Consider the following 25,661-nt stretch of genomic DNA (forward strand, 5'->3'; position numbering starts at 1 on the left):
ACTAAGGGGACGAAATGCTCATGAAATATTTCATTCAAGTTATTGTTTCAAATAAAACTCATAGTTCTTTATTTCATTAAATCATTTATAGGACTTTCCATTAATTTTGAAAATGGTCTAAGTCAATTAGAACTTTAAAAACAAAATTTACGTATGAAATTCGTACAAAATTTCATATTGATAATAAATTTCCATTAATCAATACTAAGAAAATTATAAATTAAAATGTCGCATAATATAAAAATGTTTTTTAACTCGTTCAAACGCAATTCAACAAATATCTCGAAACAGGAAATATATGACTTAGACCCCTTTCATAATTATAGGCACATATGGCATATAACGCAAGACTCGGTTCAAATGATGCTATGAGTTTATGCCAAAGTCAAATTTTACACATCACTGCAAATAAACACTTTTTAAGACAGTCACGAGTGAAATTGGGGGCAAAGGTAAAGTAATACAGTACACACATATATAAATACATATGTACATATATATAAATTACATCCTTTTTTAGGTATTTGGCCTCCTCCTATTTGTGGTGCACGCCTTAGTGCCAACTCCGAACAGCAAATGGTTTTTTATGAGGAGCTTTTTCATGGCAGAAATACATTCACAGATTTTCCATTGCCTGCCGAGAGGCGACAGCTATTAGAAACAATTTTTTCTTAATTTTTGGTGTTTCACGGAGATTCGAACATACGTTCTCTCTGTTGACATGCCCATAGAATTTACTTTCATTGAGGCGTCTTCGCACAAGTCTAGTTGATATATTCCTCATTTCTTTCCAATGTTATCGCTCGACAGGACTTAAAGGGTCACGCTTTCTTTTCCTAACCATGGCTTGACCAAGGGACGGTGGCTATTAGAAAAAAACCCGGATTTGGCCGGAGAAAATATTATCAGCGACAACAACATATTTTTTGTATCGCTCTGAGTGTGATCCATAGCTTTTGTACTACGAGTATATTGGTATTTTACCTTCTGATTTAGAATTTCTCTAAAGCGAGGTTAACTTGTTTCCTTGCAAATCATAAATGGTTGAGCGCCGTAACTCCATCTCACGTGGAGTGAGCGCGTTTATAAAAAACATGCACTAAACTCATCGTATAATGGGCGTATTTCAAAATACGTATGTGCCTTTACCGCATGAGCCAAATAATAAGCAACAATAATCACATTTGCCCGCTAACAATATATGCATATGTATGTGCTGTTAACTGATGGGCATACGAATAATCTTAAGAGTATTCTGCCTACTGTAGGTCCCTCCATTTGTGGAACAACATCAAGATGCACGCCACAAATAGGAGGAGGAGCTCTGCCAAACACCCAGAGAGAGTGTACGTGCCAATTATATACATATATATGTTTATAATTTTGTAAAATATAAATTTTTTAAAAATTAGTTCAATAGTTCACGCAGTTTTATTTAGATTTATTTTTTTTAACATATGGGAGCATTGCCCGCGATTGCAGTTGTTGGGGGTGTTCTTCTGCTTTCAGCAGTCAAATCTCTCCCGCTACTGGAGTGTTGCCTAGCTTTGGATATAAAAACACACTAAAATTCCCATTTAAAGAAAATAAAATACCGAATTTTTATTGAATTACTTAAAGAACTTGGTATGCGTGACAAATTGTCTTTAAAATGTGAGTTTTTTTTGTAATAAATGTGTTGTAGATATGTACAATTTAATTCATGAGTTTTTTTTTGTTAAGGGAACGACTTTTTTGCTATATTTGAGGTTATATAACTAGATAAGGTACTCTTTTTATAAAAATTCCATTATGGTTTCTTTAGTATTTTCTAGTACTTTTTTGCATATTTTTACTATGAATACACCTCTTATTGCCCTATGTCCCACTAAGAATTGATGGCCGGAAGAAACGATTACACCTCTATGGTTTTAATTCGCATCCAGTAAATTCAAACGCATTTTAAAATGTGTAAAAAGGTGTTAAGAAGAATTGAGAGAAAAACATGTAATATTCTTACGTTAACTTAAAAGGAAAAATTAAATTTGCACTTTCAAATTATCAAATTTTATAAGAATCAAAAAATTTTCATTAGCACTAAAATCTTCTCAGAGTGACCTTTTTAACCATCTTTAGTTTCTTAATATACTTTTTTTTTGTCACTTTCAGTTTCGGTAGCTTTGAATTAAAAAAAAAGAAACAAACACGAAACTTAAAAATTTTCGCGTTTTGGGTATAAAAAAGTACTCAATTTATTGCGAAGAGCAAATGGTTGGCAACACTGCACAACTCGGCAAACGTGACGTCACGCACTCTGGATGGGCGCAATCTTGTTTCTATCATTCTTGTATGATTGCATGCGGGTAATATGCATGTCCCGTCATTAATGAGTAAAGTGCTTGAAGCCAGCAGGCGTTTACTGCAAAAACCTGATAGCCTACATACTGAGTTGTGTTATATGTAATGCCATTTTTTGCTAACGATGCAATAATAAAATTTGCGCTGTGTTGTTAGTGCTAATACTTATAATCAAAAAAGCTTTGATTTCTTAATTTCAATTTTTCTCTTTGAATACATATTGTATTTCTCTTTATCCTCCATGCTCTACATCAGCTTGGACGGTGTTCAGATGCGTGCCTTGCCGCTGCTACGGGGTCTGTATCTCTTATACTAATAAACGGGCTGCGAAAACGAAATCCTTTGCTAATGTTGTAAATTGTGCTGTCAGCAATTCGACTGCACTCTCAGCAATTCTACATAAATAGAAAACTGGTCATAAATCAAAACTTATAGGTTATATAGGTACATATATGTATATAATTGGCGCTTACACTCTTTTTGGGTATTTGGCCGACGTCTTTGACGAGCGTCTTGATGTTGTTCCACAAATGGAGGGACCTACAGTTTTAAGCCGACTCCGAACGGAAAATATTTGTTTTATGCGGAGCTTTTTTATGGCAGAAACATACTCGGAGGTTTGCCATTGCCTACCGAGAGACGATCGCTATTAGAAAAAAACTTTTTCTTCATGTTGGTGTTTCACGGAGATTCGAACCTACGTATTCCGACCCATTCGGCTACGACGGCTGATAGGTTACAAGAGCAGTAAAGAACATTGGAATCACCATACAATGTATAGTAATTTTTTAATCTTTGTGCTCAGAATGTCTGTGTGTAAAATCGCGCTGACCAGATTTACGTAAAGATAACAAAATCTCTCTGATCTTTTTTCTATGCAACGTAATCTGCTCACATTTGAGGTAAAAAAACTTCGTTCTTTTGTTAGTAATACTATTGAAAAATTTAACAATGATAACGCTATCCTAACCAAAATTAGTGGTTCTTCTTCTTCAACTGTCTTTGCTAATGCTTTGCCACCTGCTGCTAATGTTTGTTCATCTACTACTACCCCCTGACTTACTAGAACTATGTATGTATGCATATCTACTAATGCTGATGCTGTTCGTAGAGTGAGAGCTCGTTTCGTGGTGGTGGTGCACAGTGCGGCCGATTCCAGAAAAGCTGGCCAAAACTCAAAAAATTAAGTAATTGATTCAAAATTTCTTACTCGGGGGTTGTCGGGGTCGCTGATTACGAATTTGATCTTAAAATTTTGAAAATCCACCCCCTTCCACCCCTATTGGCCACCCCCTCACGTGAAATAGCGTATATTCAAGAACATAATCAAGATGCATGTAAATTTATATGTTTTCGGGGTCGCTGATTAGCAAGTGGTAGCAGCTGAATCTTGTTTTATTCAGTAACCATTACTTTTTTGAGTAACCTTTAATAGGTTTCAAAGCAGCATATGACGGCGCTGTATTACTATACAGTTTGAAAACTCAAATTTTATAAAAAAAATTGCAAAAAATGTATCTACGTATTGCTGCAGCTAAAAATTTTGTGTCGAGGTATTGATATGTACTAAAGATTTCTCGTATTTTACTAACCTTCCGAAGATGATTCCATTTGGTTTTGTTCAATTTACTCCATTACAAAATCTTTCAAATGTGTACAACTTTCACTATTCATCGACAGTAATACGATGCTCAAACGAAGGCCACGTTGCGACTGAAAATACAGAGGATACTTAGGGTACAGTACGTTGCTATGAACGGTTTTCACTACTCAAGGCATTACTGCAGCCAACCCAAAGGCAAAAAAACTCTATCTAGAAACTTTTTTTTTCGACTTTTGGCCAGCTTTTTGGGAATCGGCCGCACTGTGTGGTGTTCCAATTGCTATCTGACTAAACAATAATGATTCTCTACTTGATCAACTCATCGTTTGAATATATTATATAAGTAGTCCTTCTTCACAAGGCTATACATGTTTTTAAGTTTTGTACGCACCACTTCAGTCGAGTTTTACAATGCTCATGTTGTTCTAGTTCTGAACAATTTTAATGATAAGCATTAATGTGTACTAGGTGATTTTGTCCTACTAATATTTCATTTCTCACATTTCTATTCTCACACCAAATAATGTTGTGTGAAAAATTGTATTGTATTTTATTGATAACCTTTATAAACTTAATTTAATTAAAATGAACTATTACGATTATTTCGTTTATTTCAAGTCTAAAACTTAATTATTGTTTTTACAAGCCACTTAGAACTAATAACATATGAGCTTAAATTACTACAGATAATTATTAAATAAATTAAAATAATGCGTTTAGAAATTTATAAAATTCATCTTTGAAACCGAAAAGTCAAGCGGAGTAGAACTCGAGATCTCATTGAATTCTCTTAAAGCGTGGGCAATAGGAGCGCATAGTTCGAACGATAAGCTGTATGAGCTTTACGACGACATAGACATAGCGTAGCGAATAAAGATCCATTGACTTTGTTGGCTGGGTCAGGTCGTCCGAATGGAAACAAACGCTCCGACTCTAAAAGTATTCGATGCGGTAGAAGCTGGTAGTAGCAGAGGAAGAGCAAGGCCTCGTCTGCGTTGAAATGATCAGGTGGAGAAGGACCTGGCTTCACTTGGTGTTTTTTCAACTGGCGACGGTTAGCACGAGAAAGAAATGACTGCCGCGTTTTGTTAAACTTGCCCAAAATCTCATAAGCGGTTGTCGCGCCAATCAAGAAGAAGGAGAGGCTGTGAATTGAAGCATCAGTTTGCTGTAAATATAAAACTTGATTTTTACTATTTGGCCTCCGTTACTTCTAAAGATACTTGTAGATAGATAATTTGTTTTCTGAGCTTAATGCTTTTAAATTAAAATAAAACCTTCTTCTTTTGACTGTGCTTGAGCAACATTCCGGTCAGAAGAAAAAACACTACGAATTACCTTGGTGTTTTTAAATTTAAAAAACATGATAATTTCAAAAGATTCAAAAGATTAAATGATTTGTATTTTGTTAATTGTAATCATTGCTTAAAGGAATTCAATTATTTAGATAAATTTGTCCATAATAACTATGTATATTCAATGAAGTTGAATATAAAATCAAATCTTAAATTTGTCGGAACTTATTAAAATCTAAGAAAAGTGTTGCGCTGGCATGCCCACTGGAATTTTTCTTGATGGCTACTATAAGCGAATCTCAAGTGAAGCGGCAACTTTATTTTAAATTGCTTTTTTTTTAAACGAATGATCTCTCGTGTAGCTTTTCTTCTAATCTAGCTTTCTCTCTGAACTCGGTGATCTGTGTCTCTTATCTGAGCATATTAGTAATGCTATCTTTAACCAGTTACCTGTGTTTGACGAGTATACTCGTCATGGAAAGATGGCATAAATTTTGGTCATGTACTTGTTTAGAATAATTCGAGGAACAAAACAAAAATAAATATATGACAAATTTTATAAACTCATTTCTCGCATACATTGGCAGAATCAGCGTATTAGTTCGCATACAGAATAACCGATTATTCATATCAGCGATTTATTGGTTTTTGATGACCAGTCATTATCAAGTGAGTACAAAGTGTACCAAAAAAGTGTGTACCAGTGGACATCCCACATGTCAGTGGTTCTTATCAAGTGAGTGCAGTGCAATGTTAGAATTTCTAGTGCGTAAATGTTATAAAGTTTTCCGCACAGTGATAGAATAAATAGTATCCAATGAATAACAATGATATTAGATGCTTTATCGCCTTCTTGATCTTGCAGGGCATCGCAAAAAAGTCAACATTATCAATGTACTTTTCAAAAAGGGAATGCACTAGTACGCCTCTTTTCTAAAGTCATGCCATGCGATAGATTTTTATTATTGTGCAAATTTTTCCACTTCGTAAATGAGCAATTTTATAAAATAAACCTATAATGCAATTCCTTAACAGCGACACTTTCTCTGCGCTTGACTAACATACTCGTCGTCGTTCAATTTGCGCGACACAAATTTGTGTGCACTCCAAGTTTGTAAATGGAGCGCCAGAGTTAACTGGTTAAACTTAAATCTTTCCCCCAAACACTCATTAATGGTCTATCACCTGTTTTAATGAAAAATTCTCATTATTTAGTTTGTTCTTTGAGACTAATATTTAACAAATATTATATGATATTTATTTTCGGTGTGTTTCATTAATTAAAAGTTGGAAGTTCTTTCATAACCGACCGTCTTTAAAATGGCAATAAGAATGGTGTGTATCTCGAAAATATTTGAACATTCAATCAACGTTAAGATGAGCTTTGTCGTTAAATCTTTGATTTCCCAAACCAGCGTGGGCTTGTCACCGGTAAATCTACATATCATTGAATATAAGTTAAAAAATTAGTTCGTCTTGGTTTCCATTTTGTTTTTCTGCTTGGATTAACTTATATTTGTGCATAAGGTATTCTGTTGTTGTATATTTTAACCCTTTTGTGGCCTCTTCTGGGGTAGCACAAGAAAATTCTTGAGCGAGATTTTATTTACGCTATTTATTAATGATATTAATACATTTTTTCTAATAGCGGTCGCTCCTCGGCAGGCAATGGCGAACCTCCGAGTGTATTTCTGCCATGAAAAAGCTCCGCATAAAAATATCTGCCGGCTTGAAACTGTAGGTCCCTCCAACATCCAGACGCACACCACATATACATAGAAGAAGGAGCTCGGACAAACTCCCCAAAGGGGTGTACGCGCCAATTATAATATATACAATATATATTAATAGTTGCTTTTAATTTGCTAATTTTTTGATGTATACTAAAGATATTCGTAGTAGTAAAGACCCTGGAGGATGCACTATCCTTCAATCTGACATTCACTTGTGGTGCCAGTAGTCGCATCTATCTTTGAGTTTATCTAAATGCTTTCAAATTACTTATTCGAAGATATCTCGCCTAACCAAAAGGATCCTAAAATACTTTTTTAAGCGCTCCCTTTTTTCAATCGAATGAGCGATTATTCAATCAAAAAGATTCCAAATCCGATGAAATCGGCCCATTTTATGCCTTATTTTTAGTGTTGATGTTCTTTTCGAGCCTTAAAATCTTTCTGGGAGTCTTGTAGAATCATGTTAAACCATTTTTTGATTCATTTTTTTTTGTTTATTAGAATCCTTATTTGGAAGGTTTTGATTTTTAAATTGTCTTTTAATGAAATTAATAACTTTCTTTTCCATTTTAGTTGTATTTCAGTTTTTTAATATTGTTTCCTATAAACATATAAATTGTTATAATTAAAAATAGGTAATAATAGTAATAAAAATATACACACTATCATCATCATCGTTGTCATTTTAGCCCCACAGCTCTGTGTGAACTTTGGCCTGCTGCACAAATTGTATCCATTTAGCCCGACCCTTGAACGATTCCTTCCAGTTGTTGACCTTCCTCACGTTCTCTTCTGGTTCGTCAATCCATCTTGATCATAGCCTGCCTCTTACTTTCTTTGCAATTATTTTTCTTTGACCTCTCGTGGGGTCCATTCTCATGGTATGGCCTAGACATCTTAGTCTTTTGAGCTTTGATGAACCGTACAATTCAGCGCTGTGATCTGAAAGAATCTGAAAGTGTTTTTGAGAGCCAAAGTTCCTCAATAAATTTTAGTTTATATTTCAGTAATATTTGTTCACCCAGGCTATGTGTGTATCATGTTAGGAGGTTTCATCTTTCTTCCTACTCAAATTGCGAACTCTTGGAAATTGGATTATATTTCCAATTTAGTTAGATGATGATTTAATCTAATGTGCCCTCTTAGAATTTCTGTGTCTAAAAAGTAATTATTGTTAATTATGGTAATGAGCTGAAATTACTCCAGATAATTATTTAATAAATTGAAGAAAAAAGAGTTTAGAAATTTATAAAATTCATCTTTGAAACCGAAAAGTCAAGCGGAATAGAACTCGAGATCTCATTGAATTCTCTCAAAGCGCGAGGAATAGGAGCATTACGCGCATAATTCGTGTTAAGAAATTAACAAGGTGGATTTATTAAGGTGACAGCATTCACCCAGCTGAATTTTTCACCGTAGGTATGGCTTACGTCAAAATGATATGCTTTGTTTGTATGTATTGGTATGTTTACATTCGTATGTTTACATTTGCTTGCTGATTTTGACGTGATGGTTGGACCAAACGCAACAACAAATACATGTAGGGTTTTACTTATATGTGTTTGCTGTCACCTGTAATAAATTCGCCTTGGAAATTAAGAAATTTGAAATGGGTAAGTATTGGAATGTGAAAGTGAATGCAACGTAATAGGGATGAACAGTCAATTTCTCCTTTAATTACACTAAAAACAAAAGGCAGTGAGAATATAGATCTTCTACTCTCTAGAGACTTTAAGTTAATTAAAATCAAACGGGAATGATAGGAATGGATAGGATTTGAGAATTTTAACGACCTGAGAGCATATTTAAGGAACACCTCCTGTACACGTTCAATTCTCTCAATAGCAAATTGGTGGCAAGACCTCCAGATAAATGTTCCATATTCTAATCTAGAGCGAACAAAGGAAGTAAAAAGTAGTTTAAGGGTCCGAGAACATCGAGCTATTACGCTGTATAAAACCTAAGATTAAGTAAGAAGTGGACACAATAAAGTTAATGTTGAAAGAAAAATGTGAGTCAAAGATCACCCCTAGATCTTTGAATTCATGAACAGATTGAAGTAAAGTATTATCAATGATGAATGGAAAACATTTTGAGTTTTGGCGAAGGTGACATGAAAACATTTCTTAATATTTAGAGAGATGCCAGAGTTGAAAAGTAGGTACTAATATCTTTAATAAATAGAACGAAGAGAAGAGGCCCTAAAATACAGCCTTGTGGCACCCTTGTGGATCCAATGAAAGGTTCCGAACATTCATCCTCAATCAGTACCACACATCGTCTATCGGATAAAAAATAATTCAATCAATGAAAGAAAGCAGAATGAAAACCAAGAGATGCTAATTTACGTAATATAATTGTATGAGAAACTCTATCAAATGCTTTAGAAAGTCCATGTAAACACAATCGACTTGAAAACCTTCAGCAAAAGTTCCAAAGCAATATTCACCTAAAGCAGCCAGGTTGGAAACTGTAGACCTACCCATGCTGATTGGGCGAGATTAAGCTCTTAGTTGCAAAGTACATTTTTTCTTTTACAATTCCTTCGAACAGTTTAGAAATAATACAGGTAGAAAGCTTCGAGAGCGGCCTATAGTTGCACACATCATTATTTTTGCCACTTTTGAAAATAGTTGTGATTTTCCAATCGTTGATAAAAACTCCCGAAGATAGAGATTTATTAAAAACTAGTTGAGAGGAATGCAATAGCCGGGCAGTTTTTAAGAAAAATTACGGACAACCCATCCTTATCAGTCTGCGAAGAAGGTTTTAAAGCCAAAATCCCATTCTCAATGTCCAGAGAAACTAGGTTTAAATTCAAAGATGAAAGTGGATTATCATGACAAAAAGAAGACGATTACGTATTATCACTAGTGAAACTAGATTTGAAAACATCGGCAAACAAATTGGCTACGTCCGCAGGAGTAGAAGCTGATTTGTCATTAAAACGCACAAGGGACTCCAGCACTTGACTTTTTAGATTTAACAAATCGCCAAAAGGCGTTAGGATTAGACTAAATATTCTCTTCAATCCAAAGAATATAGTTCCTGTACAAAAACTTATTTAAACAGTTGAATTTTTTTAAGCAATGCTGGTAATTTATAAAGATAGATTCATTCTTAGATTATAAAAATTGCTTGTGAAGCTTATTCCGCTGATTTTTAAGTTTTTTAAGTTGATAAGTGCACCATGGAAGTTTAAAAGGCTGTTTTTTAAATTGTGGTAAATATTTCATAAATTTTTGAGCAACTGCGCTTTAAAGGTAGAATAGCACTCAACAATATCTAACCCAGAAAGCAAATCTTCCCAGATGATGTCATGTAAAATGCTGTTTAAGCTAGAAAAGTCGAAAGAGGAGAAATTGAAAGCTAATAGATTATCAATTATATATCATCAATATCAATATCAATTAATATATATATATTAATAGATTATCAATTATATATGATTCTATTGATGATGTGACATTAGTTGGGATTAGACTATGCTTACAGAAGTTAGTAAATCAAGAAACATTCGGAAAATTAAAATCCCCAAAAACCATAATATGGTTATCATCAACCTTATTTAGAACTAGGGAAACAATGTTGTCCGTATGCGAATTGTAAAGATCAAAATTACTATTAGGCGGTATGTAAGATACAAGTAAGTATAAAGAGCCATATCGAGATGATCCCAAACACACAATTGTCGCTCCGCAAGTCCTTTTGGCCCCTCTAGATATTTCTGCAACCGCCCACAGATAATTCTTTGTAGTACCTTCCCCACTGTATCTAACAGACATAAGGGGCGGTATGCTGATGGATCATTTGGCAGTTTGCCCGGTTTCAGCAGTAGCACTAAACGATGTCGTTTCCATCTCCTGGGAAATATACCAGACTTGATACACTCAGTGTAAAGTTCAGCAAACATTTCTATGGTCAACAAGTTATTTGGTTTCAACAGGATGGACATACTGTTCGCGGAACCATCTATATACCTATAAAGGAGTTGTTCATGCACTGTGAACCCAGGCTTCAACGATTACGCGACTGGTTATGCGAGCTCTACGGTGGCTCGCGCGATTCTTCGAACTACTATTACAATCTTGAAAACCAATATCGAGTGCGGACTAACCATTAAGATTCTTGGTATGCGATCAAACCTAACTTGATTAAACTAAGGTCATTTGAAAAATTCGCGACTAATTTTTAGGAATCAATTTAATGAAAAATCAAAAATTTATGGATAAATTTGTATAGGACTGTCCATAAAGACAAGTTCCACTCTCAGTCATTTCTAAATTGTATAACTATTTCTTAATTTATATACATATGTGCACATAAATATAAGTAATGTATTTTCCTCATTAGATTTAGTACCACTCTTACCAATAAACTATTCAACACGGAGTACGAGAAAATCATATAAAAGCTCAGGCCAGCCAACACGGTAGTGAATAATGTGCAAACGTCAATGCTTACTTTGCTATCAATCTATACACCGTGCCAAAAAAGCAGCAAGTTGATGATGGGCCCTTGGTGTTTAATCGGAGCACTCTTGGTGCTCTCAACAAGGGTGAAGGACGCCACAAACAACATTATAGTGGAACAACGAAGCAGCAGCTCTGGCAGCGGCAACCCTGACGACGAAAACGGTGGTTACACCACAACGTCCGTTAGTGTCGTCAGTAGTGGCGCTGACCGTGACAGCGGAAAAGGAAAAGGGGGTGGTACCGTAGTTAGCGGCAGCGGTGTGATAGTGACAGGACCTTCATCCATGTTAAACGGTAAGTAGAAAGCAAAAATTAAAGAGAAATTTATTTATTCATCTAAAACTTGTATAAGTAAACCTTCAGACGGGTTATATAATATTTAACGCAGGTAGTTTAGTACCATACCTTTGCCCGTTTTTGTTGGTATTTAGTTGAAAAGCCTCGAAATTACAATTCTCGTAAGAAATGTACTAGCCCGCATTCTTGAGCAGTTAAATTTTAATTTAAATTTTATATCAATGCCTATACATATATACATCATTCATACATCCATACGTACATATTTGTAAAAGCCTACAGGAACGAAAGATCAGTGAATTGCAGGAGGGTTTGCAGCTGGTTCGCGCTTTTTTGTCGGTATTTTAGAATTTTTAAATACAATTTTCTGCATATTAATGATGCAACTGGATGCGACCAGCACAGCTTTCATTGTTTGTTTTTACTGTGGGTTGCTGCATGGTCAGTTTCGTGAAATTGCTGAATCGCACAGTTCGATGCTTTTGGCTTTGTTCCCGTTAAATTTCCATCAGCACACATTATTTACGCATTATAAGGCTAAAGTGAGCGTGAAATTGCGATGCGCCCAAAACAAATTCATATCCTCTAAGAATCGTGTGAAATAGGCAGGCAATACATAATAAGAACAAAAGCCAACTAAACTCGTATAAAAACTGCAACACTCAAAACGCCGCAAGTGTTACAACAGTAACACATTCGTTCATGCAAATAAGGTAGATTTCGGCCGCATTGTTTAACCGCAAGTGCCCTGCAGGAAAATCTATTGACGTTTAGAGCATTTGCAGCAGCCAGTATTTTCATCATTCCATTACTACTTACTTACATTTAACTCACTGTAGTACTTAGCATTTATTACGATCCTCTCCCCATAAATGTTAATTTGAAATCAGTTGATATTTAAAGCCATTGACATGGAAAATATTTGTTTTTTTTACAAATTTGATATAAAATCGCCAAACCGTAAAAATTTTGTAATGGGCAAACAGAAGGAAGCAACAAAGAAAACACATAATGATGATGTAAAATTTTATAAACTATGAATTAAAAAAAAAAAACTTATTAAAAACTCTCAGCAGGACCGCACAGTAATTCAATGCATGGAGAGAAATGGATATTTTCTTGTAAAATATATACCTATACAAGTATGTTGCCATATTTTCTCAGTTCTGCTTCTTCATTTCTTTGCAGCATTCAAAATATTAGTTGTTATTTATGTCTTTATAAATTTGTTTAATTTTTTAAATTAATTATAAAACTTGTTTCCAACCATTTTTGAAAAATTTTAAATAATACATATTATATTTTAATTAATTAACTTTTATTCCTTACTAGAGTCATAAAAATATTTATGATATACGTTTACTTTATACATTTTCTTAACATAGAATATTAATTAAGTATTTATGGCGGCCGCCGTAGCCGAATGGGTTGAGGCGTGACTACCATTCAATTCACAGAGAGAACGTCGGTTCGAATCTCGGTGAAACACCAAAATTAAGAAAAACGTTTTTCTAATAGCGGTCGCCCCTCGACAGGCGATGGCAAACCTCCGAATGTATTTCTGCCATGAAAAAGCTCCTCATAAAAATATCTGCCGTTCGGAGTCGGCTTGAAACTGTAGGTCCCTCGATTTGTGGAACAACATCAAGACGCACACCACAAATAGGAGGGGGATCTCGGCCAAATACGCCTAAAAGGTGTAAGCATTAATTATAATAGGACTATGAATAAGTTCGTGCGGTTTTACAACAGATGGCGTAACTTGATTATTATTCCATCGATCCACATTTCCAAACATTCATTGGAGAGCTACTGTCGTAAGGCACAAACGTCAGTATAAGTTTTTTATTTGAAGCGTAAACAACAATATTTTTACCACACTTGAAAATGTCGAATTTCGTGCCAAATAATGTGTTTTTGCGGGGAATTCTTCTTCATTATTTTAATATGAAGAAAAAAGCAGCCGAAAGTCATCGTATCTTGGTGGAAGTTTATGGTGAGCATGCTCTATCTGAGCGAACGTGCCAGAAGTGGTTTGCACGCTTTAAAAGTGGTGATTTTGGCTTGGAAGACGAAGAACGCGAGGGTGCGCCGCCAAAGTTCATGGATACCGAATTGGAGGAATTGCTCGATCAAGATCCGGCTCAAACGCAAGAAGAGGTTGCAAAAACTTTGGGAGTTGATCAATCAACCATTTCCAAACGTTTAAAAGCCATGGGAATGATCCGAAAGGTAGGCCATTGGGTGCCGTATGAATTGAAGCCAAGAGACGTTGAACGCCGTTTTATGGCATGCGAACAACTGCTTCAACGGCACAAAAGAAAGGGTTTTTTGCATCGAATTGTGACTGGCGATGAAAAGTGGGTCCATTACGACAATCCAAAACGTCGGGCAACGTATGGATACCCTGGCCATGCTTCAACATCGACGTCGGCGCAGAATATTCATGGCCTGAAGGTTATGCTGTGTATCTGGTGGGACCAGCTGGGTGTTGTGTATTATGAGCTACTGAAACCGAATGAAACGATTACGGGGGATGTCTACCGACGACAATTGATGCGTTTGAGCCGAGCACTGCGAGAAAAACGGCCGCAATACGCCGATAGACACGACAAAGTTATTTTGCAACATGACAATGCTCGGCCACATGTTGCACAAGTGGTCAAAACATACTTAGAAACGCTCAAATGGGATGTCCTACCCCACCCGCCGTATAGTCCAGACCTTGCGCCATCCGATTACTATCTCTTCCGATCGATGCAACATGGCCTGGCTGACCAGCACTTCCGTAATTACGATGAAGTCAAAAAATGGATCGATTCGTGGATTGCGGCAAAACCGACCGAATTTTTCACAAAGGGAATCCGTGAATTGCCAGAAAGATGGGAAAAAGTAGTAGTAAGCGATGGACAATATTTTGAATATTAAATTTGTAACCATTTTACGTCAATAAAGTTTCAAATTTCGAAAAAAACCGCACGAACTTATTCATAGTCCTATTATATAAGGGGTGATCAATTTAGAGGTATCGCTAAATTGGAATAAAACATCAAAAATTCAAATTGATTGAGCAATCTTTATTATTTTTGTATAGAATAATTAAGGGGGTCTTCTGGTCTCCAGCGAAAAAAAAATCGATTTTTTTTTTTTTTGCATAATTTTGTTGTATGTGTATGCGAGAATACGCCACAGAAAGGATTTTTTGAAAATCGCATTTTTCACATTTTTCTGAGCACCGAAGTGTACCCTCCTCCGGCCGTTTTATCATAAACTTTATCTTTAAACGCGTTTCCCCGAAAATCGTGTTTTTTAAGCATTTTGGTCACACTTTTCATAGTAGTTATACTCCGATTTCAATGGTTTTGGTCTTAAAAGGTTCGGAAAACTTACCGCTAAGTTTCCCCGTGTACGATTTTTGAAATTTTTTTTCATTCCATTTTTATAACCTTTTAAAGTTCAAAAAATGAGCAAAAAAAAATTTTTTTTGCAAATTGTTGCATAACTTTTGAAAAAAATTCAAAAAAAAAAATCTGTCACGGGAAAACTTAACCAGGGCAACTCTGAAGACAACGCATATCTAATTTTTGCTTTCTGATTACCCAGGTGGAAAAACCGTGACCAAAATGGAGACCTGTTTCGTTTGGAGGTGGACGTCTTCAGCGCCATTTCAAGGTCGCGGGTGTTAATTTTTTTCAAAGTCAAAACCATTTTTTAAAAGCCAAGACATGTACCTTTAAAATAAAAAAAAATTTTTTTTTAAATATTCACAGGATTTGTCACAATCAATCCCCAAAAAAACCCTTCATTTCAGGGCCTCGAGACCAGAAGACCCCCTTAACGAAATTTATTTTTTTGCAACTGCGCCGCAATTCGGTCATGCGTAAAACCAATTTTGAATGACACGCTAGAAGATTTCAGTCGGTAACTTGGAATAACTTTAGTAATGTTGGCTTCCTATGCTTCTATCGAAGCTGGTTTATCCACAAAGCATTTAGAATTTACACACCCTTATAAATAAAAGTCCAAAGGCGTGATATCACGGTCTTGGTGGCCACTGGTCCGAGACGAGAGATAAATTGCTCATCGAAACGAGGACGCAGTAAATCCATTGTTTTACAATCTGTATGGCAAGTAGCGCCGTCCGTCATTTGGTTGGAACAAAATCTTGTGGAGATCAGGGGCTTCAACTTCTGGCATCAAAAAGTCGATTTTCATGGCGCGACAGCGTCAGCCAATATAACAATGAATGGCGCTGTTACATTGGCGCCAGCCTCATCTTTGAAGAAATATGGGCCGATGATTCTTCCATCCCACAGACCCCACCAAACGGTTGTTTTCAATGGATGTAATGGCTGTTCTTGGCTGGCTTCCAGTTGCTCTTCAGCCCAAATACGGCAATTTTGCTCATTGACTTAGCCATTAAACCAAAAATGGGTCTCATCGCTGAACACCATAAGTTGGCCTGAGCGCGCGATGAACTCTTTCTACAGAGCGTCGATTTTCGTAACACAATTGTACAATTTGTTAACGTTGTTGAGAGTAAGTCTTTCTATCATTAAATGCCAATGAATACTGCAAAAATTACGTATTTAATTTTACAGTAGTCACGCGTGATCTGTCAAAAAAATTTTATTGGAAAAAGTACCTCCAGTCTGATCACCCTTTATAACAACTTAATTTATGAATAATTCCTATGTGTGAATTAACGATCTGAGGATATAGAGTCTATTCATCAATAGTGCAGATGAAAGAAAGCTGTTAGAAAAACGTGGCCTCTAATGAAGTACTCCATTACTTACTGGGCATGTAACCGCTATGTAAGCATAATCACCTCTGAAGTGTCAATAAGCCTCGGAACCTGGTATTCTGTTAATATCTAAATTCAAAACCCCCCGCAGATGAAGTTTAAAAATTTTTTGACATGAATCGATATGAAAAAAGTAGGCATGTCTGAAAAGGCCTGTTTGACTTCAATATACAAATTTTTATCCTTGACTTCCGTTGTGTTGTAATCTCGAGTTAATCCACATAAAAATGTAATTTTAATTAGATTATACAAATCTGTATTGCTAACAGTCCCGAAAAATATTTAGTTTCGATCAATATATAATATTTATTGAATTGCTTTCTAGTATTGCTCCCAATCATAATATGCGTATATAAGATACACATGTTGTATTCCCATCATCTGCACAGAGAAGAAAAAATTATGCAAAATCTCATTGTTTATAATTACTTTAAGAAATGACACAATGTAACGCTTATTATAACATTTTTTGAAAACTCCTCCCTAAATCTGAGGATCTGACGATATATATATAGTTAATTTAACAGAGCAAGTAATAACAGGAAGCGGAAATCCGTAAACAATGTTATCGATAACACAAGATTGCACGGAAAAAAGTATCTTCATAATCTAATATTATTTTATTCTCGGATTTTGGGAGATAAATTGTGTATGCGTAATCTCGCGTTTTAATTGCGAATTGGGAGTTAAGCTCGAAAAAGTAGATAATCTAGTTATATGTGAACTTATAGTTTTATTCATTTTGGTAAACGGGCGCTAACCACGGTCCGCATTAAAGCCACGATGTAGGAAATACAGAAAACTGAAAATTTGTTATTGGCAAGTGAATGACGCCAGTAAAGAAAATAAACAAACTTTAATATGCAAATTTATACACGTTCAAACATACGTGTGCGCTATTTATTCTATCATTCTTACCTTTCCATTTATCTTCCCTTATTTTTCCTCTCCTCTTCATTTTACTTTTTTCTGTATCGACGTCACGGCCCTTGTGCGCAATCTTATATTCTAACATTCTTGCATCAAAGCGAGACTCTTAACATCTCAATTCTGCTTAGGCGCTGAAAAGAGAAGGATGCCACTTTTTCTTTCAAGCGTAGGTGAATATCGCTTATTGTATCGATTATCATCGATTGTATTCTCAAAGTTTCCATTTTGAAACATTTTAATGGAAATAGAAAACTTAAATTAATTTTTATATTTCGCGTTGAATAATCAAAAGCATTAGCTTATTCTTATTCAATCCATGGGTAGAGTTATGATACTCTCTTGTTGAGATTTTATTCAGATATTACCAGTTGTATCGTAGGGATAAAAGAATGCTTGAAGAGCTAACATCTGTGGCATTTCAGATTCAACTATGGCGTAGTCTATCTACCCTTGAGCCCCTTTAGTTTGGAATACGTGTCAATTAAGGGTTTTAATTTAGCAGAGTTATTTGCGAGACATCTGAATTTTTTTGCCTGCTAGGTACATTTTTAACTATGTCTTTGAATCACTGAATAACATTCTCTGTTTTACATAGGCGACGCGGATGCCTTGGCTGCTAACACCTCATATGCAAAATGTCCAAACCTGCTCTTGAAAAAGTCGCAAAAATGAGTAACAACTGATGTGCGTTGCATAATATTTGCATTATGTATCGATGCCTCCTCAGTCGGAAATTTTTGAGAATTTTCAATATGACGTAGCAGAATCCAACTTATCATATCTTAATGAGACTAAGCGTATTACAACTAATGTAAGAAATTCACTTGTGTAAATCCATGAAGCCAGTTTTTGTTAACATTGAAATTATAAAATAAACTAAATAGAATTCATTCACTACAGAAACTTTTGAATTGTACATATATACATATAATTAATTCCTAAGCAGCAAGTATATATTTTCAAATTTTGTACCTTGATTTGACGGTCAGGGAGTACTAGTTTCTGTTCGACTTAAATTTTTCTAAGGACTCTTGCCAATCTTAAGATGTATTTCTTTTTGATTATTCAGTTCCAAGCTCAATAGCTCAAAAGGGTTAATTTTATTCTAGCCTTGTATTTTTCTTTTTGGGATGGTGTTCTATCACGGTGTTCAGAATTTATAGGTGGCGCCTTCCGAAACCCGCTACTTTATTTCTCGCGATTTTGACATCCGGTTCAAATAAAATAAAACAAATAAACCAAATAAACAAAAGACAGATTTGTAACTTTTAGATTAAACAAACTATTGAAAACGAAGTGCCACGTGTTAAATTGTAAAACCAGGAATTATAAAAATACCTCCAGACGAAGTTTCTATGCGGATGACGTCATGGCAAGAATGTGTGTGTGTGTGTAATTTCTTGTATTTAACAGTTTCTGTTGCTTTTGCTTACTCTCCGTTTTCACAAACAAGTAATTTCCCTTCCTTTTGTTTGCATATTCGTAGTGCTGACGTCGCAGCGAATTCAGAAGACGCAATCTTGTATTTTATCATTCTTGGCGCTCCATTTTCAATTTTCGACGTTTTTTTTTTTTTGCAAAGTGCTTAGTTCTTCTGCCTCTGCGTCTTTTTTCAAGGTGCCTAGCTCATCATTCCTGTAAAACTCGTGTTCTTTGCGCGGTACGTTTACCCCAGGGATTTGTGTGTTGTTAAAAGCCTTATTCCGCCCATATATTTTTTGATAAATCCACACTTGTCCACATAACAGTTTTAAGTACCGACCAATACAAAACAACAGATATAGTAGGACATCTGAACTATTAACTATATGTATATTACACTTTTTTGCATTTAGAGATCGACTTTGTTCCTGGCCTCGTGCTCTTGAAGGAATCTCGCAAGTTCTTCGATAATGCCTGCATTTTCTCTTTCTTTTCTTTTTGAGCCCCTCTCTCTATATCAACCAGAGTAGTCAACTGCGTTTTTGAATAGATCTTAATTGATACGAAAGAATTATTAAAATCAGATAAATAAAAATTGCGTTTTCGGTTCAGGAATTATTTTTTTCACGATAAGAAAAACACAAATCAGGGATTTTTTCACTTTGAATGGGTCTAGTTTAGTCTTAACATATACATAAAAGGTGGTGGGGTTTTTTGTACGATTTCAACAATTTTTATGTCGGATCTAAGTCGTTATCGAGAAACAGACAAACAAGATTTTACATTTTTTTCTTGTTTGAAAATTATCGTTATAAGAGAGGTATGCGTGGTTATTGACCTATTTCGTCAATATTCATTACCAACCTACATACCTTGGACAAAGAGCAATATGTGCACCAAGTTTCAATGGAATATATTAGTTGTTACTCGAGGTATCCTGCGCACAACAAGACGGACAGATATGGCTAAATCGACTCCTCTCATCATTCTGACCTTTTGATATGTGTAGTTTTACATCTATCTTCTCTATACTGTTACATACAACCGTTATGTGAACACAATTGCTATACCCTAGTGCACACGTGCGCGCGTGAATAAAAATAATGCAGTAAAAACTGCAACAGTTTTTGGTTTTTAGTCAGTCAGCTTTCCAAAATTCATATTAGTCGGTTCAGCTTATGGCTTTTGGCAATTAAACTGCTGTGCAGATACCAAATTGCCGTAGGCAATCCCAGCGACCACTTGCAGTTATGAAAATATGAAACTGAGTCGAGAAGATGGTTACTATGAATAAGTCAATAGAGAGGTGGCCAAACTGTGGCTCTTTCACATCCTACTCTTGTGTGTATTCGATATGGAAGCTGTTATTGTTGTCTTTACAGTTTCAGTTGCCCTTGTTGCTTTTACTATCCGTTTCAGATTCTGTTCACGAATGTGCATACCAAATAACAATAATGCTCGGCACGTATATTTAAGCATAAATATGTGTCTATGTTTGTAATTTGTATGTGTGTATCAAGTGCAAAACGTTTGGAATACTAACAGAAAAACAGTAACATTTATTGTGGAAATACAACAGTTTATCATCATCCGAAGGAAATTCAAGCGTAACATTGTTTTCCCTGATGCACTTTTAATTCTTCTTGAGCGCAATAATGAGCACAAATTTTTAAAAACTTATTGCAGGATTCTATGAACCGTTTAGTAAGTGTTACGGCAATGATATTTGATACATTATTTCTGCTAGAGTGCAATTTTTCTGTAATTAGTATTCCTTGAGAGATAATAAACCCGGAAACATATATTGATATTTAAGATTCGTCTATACATACGATACACGGTGTCATAGAAAGCAAAAAAAAATCATGAGCTCTTAAGTGATCTGTCATAGGTGGTGGAGATGGTCAAGTGAGCCCCGAAACTTGTTCAAAACTTTCTCTATTCATCCTTACTGATTTTAATTTTAATTTTTAGTTCAGTTATAAGAGATAAAGTGTGATATGATAGAGTACAAGAATGATAGAAACAAGATTGCGCCCATCAGAGAGTGCGTGACGTCACTTTTGCTAAGTTGTGCAATGTTGCCAACCGTTCGCTCTTCACAATAAATTTAGTGCTTTTTTATACCCAAAATGCGAAAATTTTTAAGTTTGGTGTCTGTTTCTTTTTGTTTTTAATTTAAAGCTACCGAAACTGTAAGTTAAAAAAACTGTATTATTAAAAAAATGAATATTAAAGGTCACTCTGAGAAGATTTTAGTGCTAATGCAAATTTGTTGATTATTATAAAGTTTGATATTTTGAAAGTGCAAATTTAATTTTTTTCTCCTTTTAAGTTAATGCAAGAATATTAAATATTCTTCTCTCAACTCTTCTTAACATTAAAAACCTTTTTATACATTTTAAAAAGCGTTTGAATTTATTGAATGCAAATTAAAACCATAGAGGTGTAATCGTTTCGTCCGGTCTTCAATCCTCAGTGGGGCATAGGGCATCAAGAGGTGTATTCACAGTAAAATAAACAACAAAATACCAGAATATACTGAAAAAACCATAATGACATTTTTACAAAATGAGTACCTAATTTTGTTACATAACCTGAAATATAGCAAATAAGTCGTTCCCTTAATAAAAAACTCATAAATTAAATTGTACATAACTATAACACATTTATTTAAAAAAACGCACATTTTAAAGACAATTTGTCATGCATACAAAGTTCTTTAAGTAATTCAATACAAATTTGGTATTTTATTTTCTTTAAGTGGGCAGTAGCGAGAGAGAGATTTGATTGCTGAAAGCAGAAGAACACCAACAACAACTGCAATCGCGGGCAATGTGACCAGATGTTAAAAAAAAGTAAAGCTAAAAAAACTGAGTGAATTATTGAGCTAGTTTTAAAAAAAATTATATTTTGCAAAATTATAAACATTACTTTTAATTAGAACAGGATAGAAAAATGTCGTGAAGAAAGAACTAAGACTCCGAGACCAAATAACAAAAATGCTGAACAAAATTACGAAATTGGTAATCTGGCCATACTGGTGCTAAACCGACGTAACTCATTGTCAAATTCGCTGAGAACAAAGTAACGGTCCCACGATAGGCGCCATCTCATTATTCATTCCACCATATTTTTTTTATTTGTGGAACCTTATTTGTTTGGGGAAACCTTCAGAAAATCAGTTCACCAATAAATTCAATCAGACTCTGTTCGTTGGTTTGTAATTTAAGGATTTCTAAAGCGTTCACCCGAGTGAAATGGAATTTTTTTATTTATGATTTGGGTCATTTTCGAAGAATGCGTATATCAAATACATTAATCGAAATGGTTTTGCAGAAAATTAATTCAAGTTGGGTTGAGCCAAGCGGTGGCTCTGGAGGAATCGAATTAGTACCAGATTTATCAAGATTTAGGGATTTTGTATTTTTCCTATATACTTCCAAACTACGACATTTTTCGCTCTTTTTTGTGTAAGATATACGAAATGGAAAGAGAAGGGCGTGGGATACATCTCTTGACAGGTGAATTACAGCTTTATTAAGTCAATATTGGACTTCCACTTCGCTCTCGATACAGGGCTCATTTCAGTATTCTACTCGCAATTCTGGACAAAAAAGTACATGAAAACATAACTCTAAAATGTAGGGCGGGCCTCCTTATTTTTAATTATAGATATAATATTAATCTCTTATTTATTTTGTTACATTTTTTGGTAGGAAAATGTATATGTCGGGTGTTTTTTAGCTGCATGAGAACTATCGATATCGTTAACTGTGGTTTGGCATCTGAGAATGCCAGACTGTGTTGGCATTTCAGTTCAGTAAGATTTAGCAAGTCATCATGAATCGTTTACCGCCAGAACCACGCCTCCAACTTGTGGAAATTTACTTTGGGGGCAATGGTCGTGAGACGTCATCGGTCCTTATTTTTTTTTTATATGAGGAAGGAGCTGCTGTTATCGTGAATACCGAGAGCTATCGAGCAGTGCTAACTGAATTTTTGTTTCCAAAAATGAATCAGGTAAACATCGACAGTATTTACAATACAGCGCGCTTAAAAATCGATTTATCGCCATTGATGCCATACGATCTGATTTATTGGCAAAAGTAAAGAATTGGATGGAGTGGACCATGCAACTCATAGTCGCGGCGGATATATGAGTTTGCGTGGAAACCTAGTATTGCTTTACATTAGCAATGTTCTCAGCAGAACGTCCAGTTTTTGTATGTCAGTCCTTTTTCTAACCTCGTCAAAACCAGTTTCTTGAAATTTTTTCACCAGCCTTTGAGTTATCGACTGATTCGGACGATTATTTCCATCAAAAAAGTAGAGAATTTTGCGATATGTTGTTCTTAAAGATCGATCGTTTTCATATAGAGCTTCAATAATTTTAACGCAATGGTCTATCGTGTGAAATTGTACATCTTTTAACTTGATAAATGAGTATGATGACACAAAATCGTCGAAAAATTATTTACTACTGACATCTAGGCGTCAATGTTAAAGACCCTTTATTATTAAATATATAGCCAAAAAAATATTAAATGTTATAGACATTTATGATATCCGGTACTGAATTGATTTCATTAGCCTTATTTTCATTTAATTTTTCACTTATTAAAGACGAATGGATCGATCATCACCATAATCGTTTTGGGACGCATGCAACTATTGTAAATTTGGCTGTTTTGTATAATGTTCTTCCGGCTCCTATAACCCTTCTTCTAAAATTCATTAATTTTATTTAATTTACAATAAAAAATGTTTACTTTCGGAACACAACTTTTTATGCATAGTCGTGGAAATACTATTTCTCTGTGATTAATTTAGTACATACAAAAAATGTTCCTTTCGAATAGCATTATACTCGAACATATCCACAAGTAATTCGTGTTTGTTTCGATATTGATCCTTTCATTTTATATTTCATCTCTCTCTACATATGTATGTAAACATACCAATATGCTCCAGTGTTGATTCGGGTATTTTTGCCGGTTTTACGAAATTCTCGCATTCATTGCTGCACAAAATATCCCTGCTGCCTTTCTTTGCCTCTAGCTCTGCTCTTCGCTTTCTATTGATTTTGCTGATAAGTTGCAGAGTTTTTGCTCATTCCAACAGATATTTTAATGCTGATTTTTTTTTTTTGTAGTGACATATTTTTTCGCTGTGGTTTAATAGTATGTACTTCCATTCCTTCAACAAACATACAACCGCAACTGCTCATGGGGTTTTCATTTCACCCTCAAAGTATTCGAAGAGACTCACATATATATACACCCACATACATGTACATACATGTGTATGTATTCGTATAAGGAGACGTGATTTGATTTTTAAAAATATTCTTCGACTCTTTTTAATTCCTTCACTTTTCAGAGGACCCCTTAATGCTGCGTGTGGTCATTATAGAGCACAGCTATGGAGGTGATAAGATGCGGTATCGATGCTATAAGGATAGCAATATTTTTAGTTACAATTGGCGTGTAACATATGTGCATACATATGTATATAGCGCACTCATTTTTTTCATTTGATTTCATTTGAGCATTCTCCTTAAGGATAATGGCAGTTGTAGAATTGTAAATAGCAGAAAAACTTGTATGAATGCACGCTTATGGCTGTTGAATAAAAGAAATAAGGCTTAAAAGCAAATTGTTGGTTATAATTTCTAGGCCTTCAGTCCATGATGATCTATGTGTTAAGCGCAATTGTGTCGGTCTGATCAATTACAACTAGCAAAAATCTAATAAATATATTGGCACTTAAATAAGAGCCCTAAATTTGACATATGTATGTCTAGGACGTAGTTACTACCACACTTACTCTGGGCAAAGAATACCTAGGTATTAAAACATCATTTTAAAATAATAAATGCACCTTAGAAGCATATTTTTCCAATGCTATATAAAAGACAGTTTCATGATGAGTGTAAAATATTTGATATTTACAGTTGGTATAGTTCTCTACATAAAAATAAGAATTTTTTTTAGGTTTTATTACTAAATATAAATTAATTATTTTATGTTTTGTTCGAGTTTTACAAAGGAAATGTAAAAAGATAAACATTTTACAGTATTTGCCGGACACTAAAATACACCAGAATCGATGCTTATAAGCTGCGTTATAAGTTTTACCGGTTCGAAGCCAACGGCTACTTCTATTAAATAAAATATATTTCAATTTAAAACAAGTTCAAATTAAAATGAATGAATGCTCACTGTAACGGGGCCGAAACTATACTGCTCAATATTATCAATCCTAAAGATGATAGATTTTAAGGTTTACTTTTGGGGGGAACTTTGGCTGCCATATTGCTCGGGAAAGGTGAATGAAAGTGTAAAGTGTGGCTAGTTGAATACAAAACAAAAAACCAACGTGGTTAGCAAATTGTGATATTGTGAAAAGTTTTATGTTATTATAAAATTAAATTGACGAATTTGGAAAAAAATAAACTGCAGCTTTCGCGACTTTATTTGAGTTAAATGCAAGTGCAATAGCTATATATGAATGTGTGGGAAGCCGAAAAAACTTAAAGATTGGTTGCTTACGGTTTTTACGCTATCACAATTTAAAATCGCGCACTTCATTTAGATAAAAATAGCAATTTTAATTAAACAAAAACTCACTTCAAATTACTCACAATAAAAGTATGCACTTTCGCACATTTGTATTCGACGTATTTGTAAACAAACCGTTGCCATGGGATGAGCATTGGCTGTGTTGATTTTTTTCGTATATCTCTAACACAAGATACAT

The 25,661-nt window shown here is 34.8% G+C and overlaps 1 protein-coding gene across 1 annotated transcript in view; it reads left to right on the forward strand.

The window, feature by feature from the left end:
- LOC128864122 (neurotrimin) overlaps positions 1-25,661 on the forward strand; it is a 144,871-nt gene that overhangs the window by 17,803 nt on the left and 101,407 nt on the right. The window contains exon 2 of the mRNA XM_054103638.1: positions 11,322-11,737. Coding sequence (XP_053959613.1) covers positions 11,425-11,737 — 313 coding nt within the window. The 5' untranslated portion in view covers positions 11,322-11,424. The remainder of the gene's footprint in view (positions 1-11,321; positions 11,738-25,661) is intronic.

Source organism: Anastrepha ludens, chromosome 5, assembly GCF_028408465.1.
Source record: "Anastrepha ludens isolate Willacy chromosome 5, idAnaLude1.1, whole genome shotgun sequence".
Classification (NCBI taxonomy): domain Eukaryota; kingdom Metazoa; phylum Arthropoda; class Insecta; order Diptera; family Tephritidae; genus Anastrepha; species Anastrepha ludens.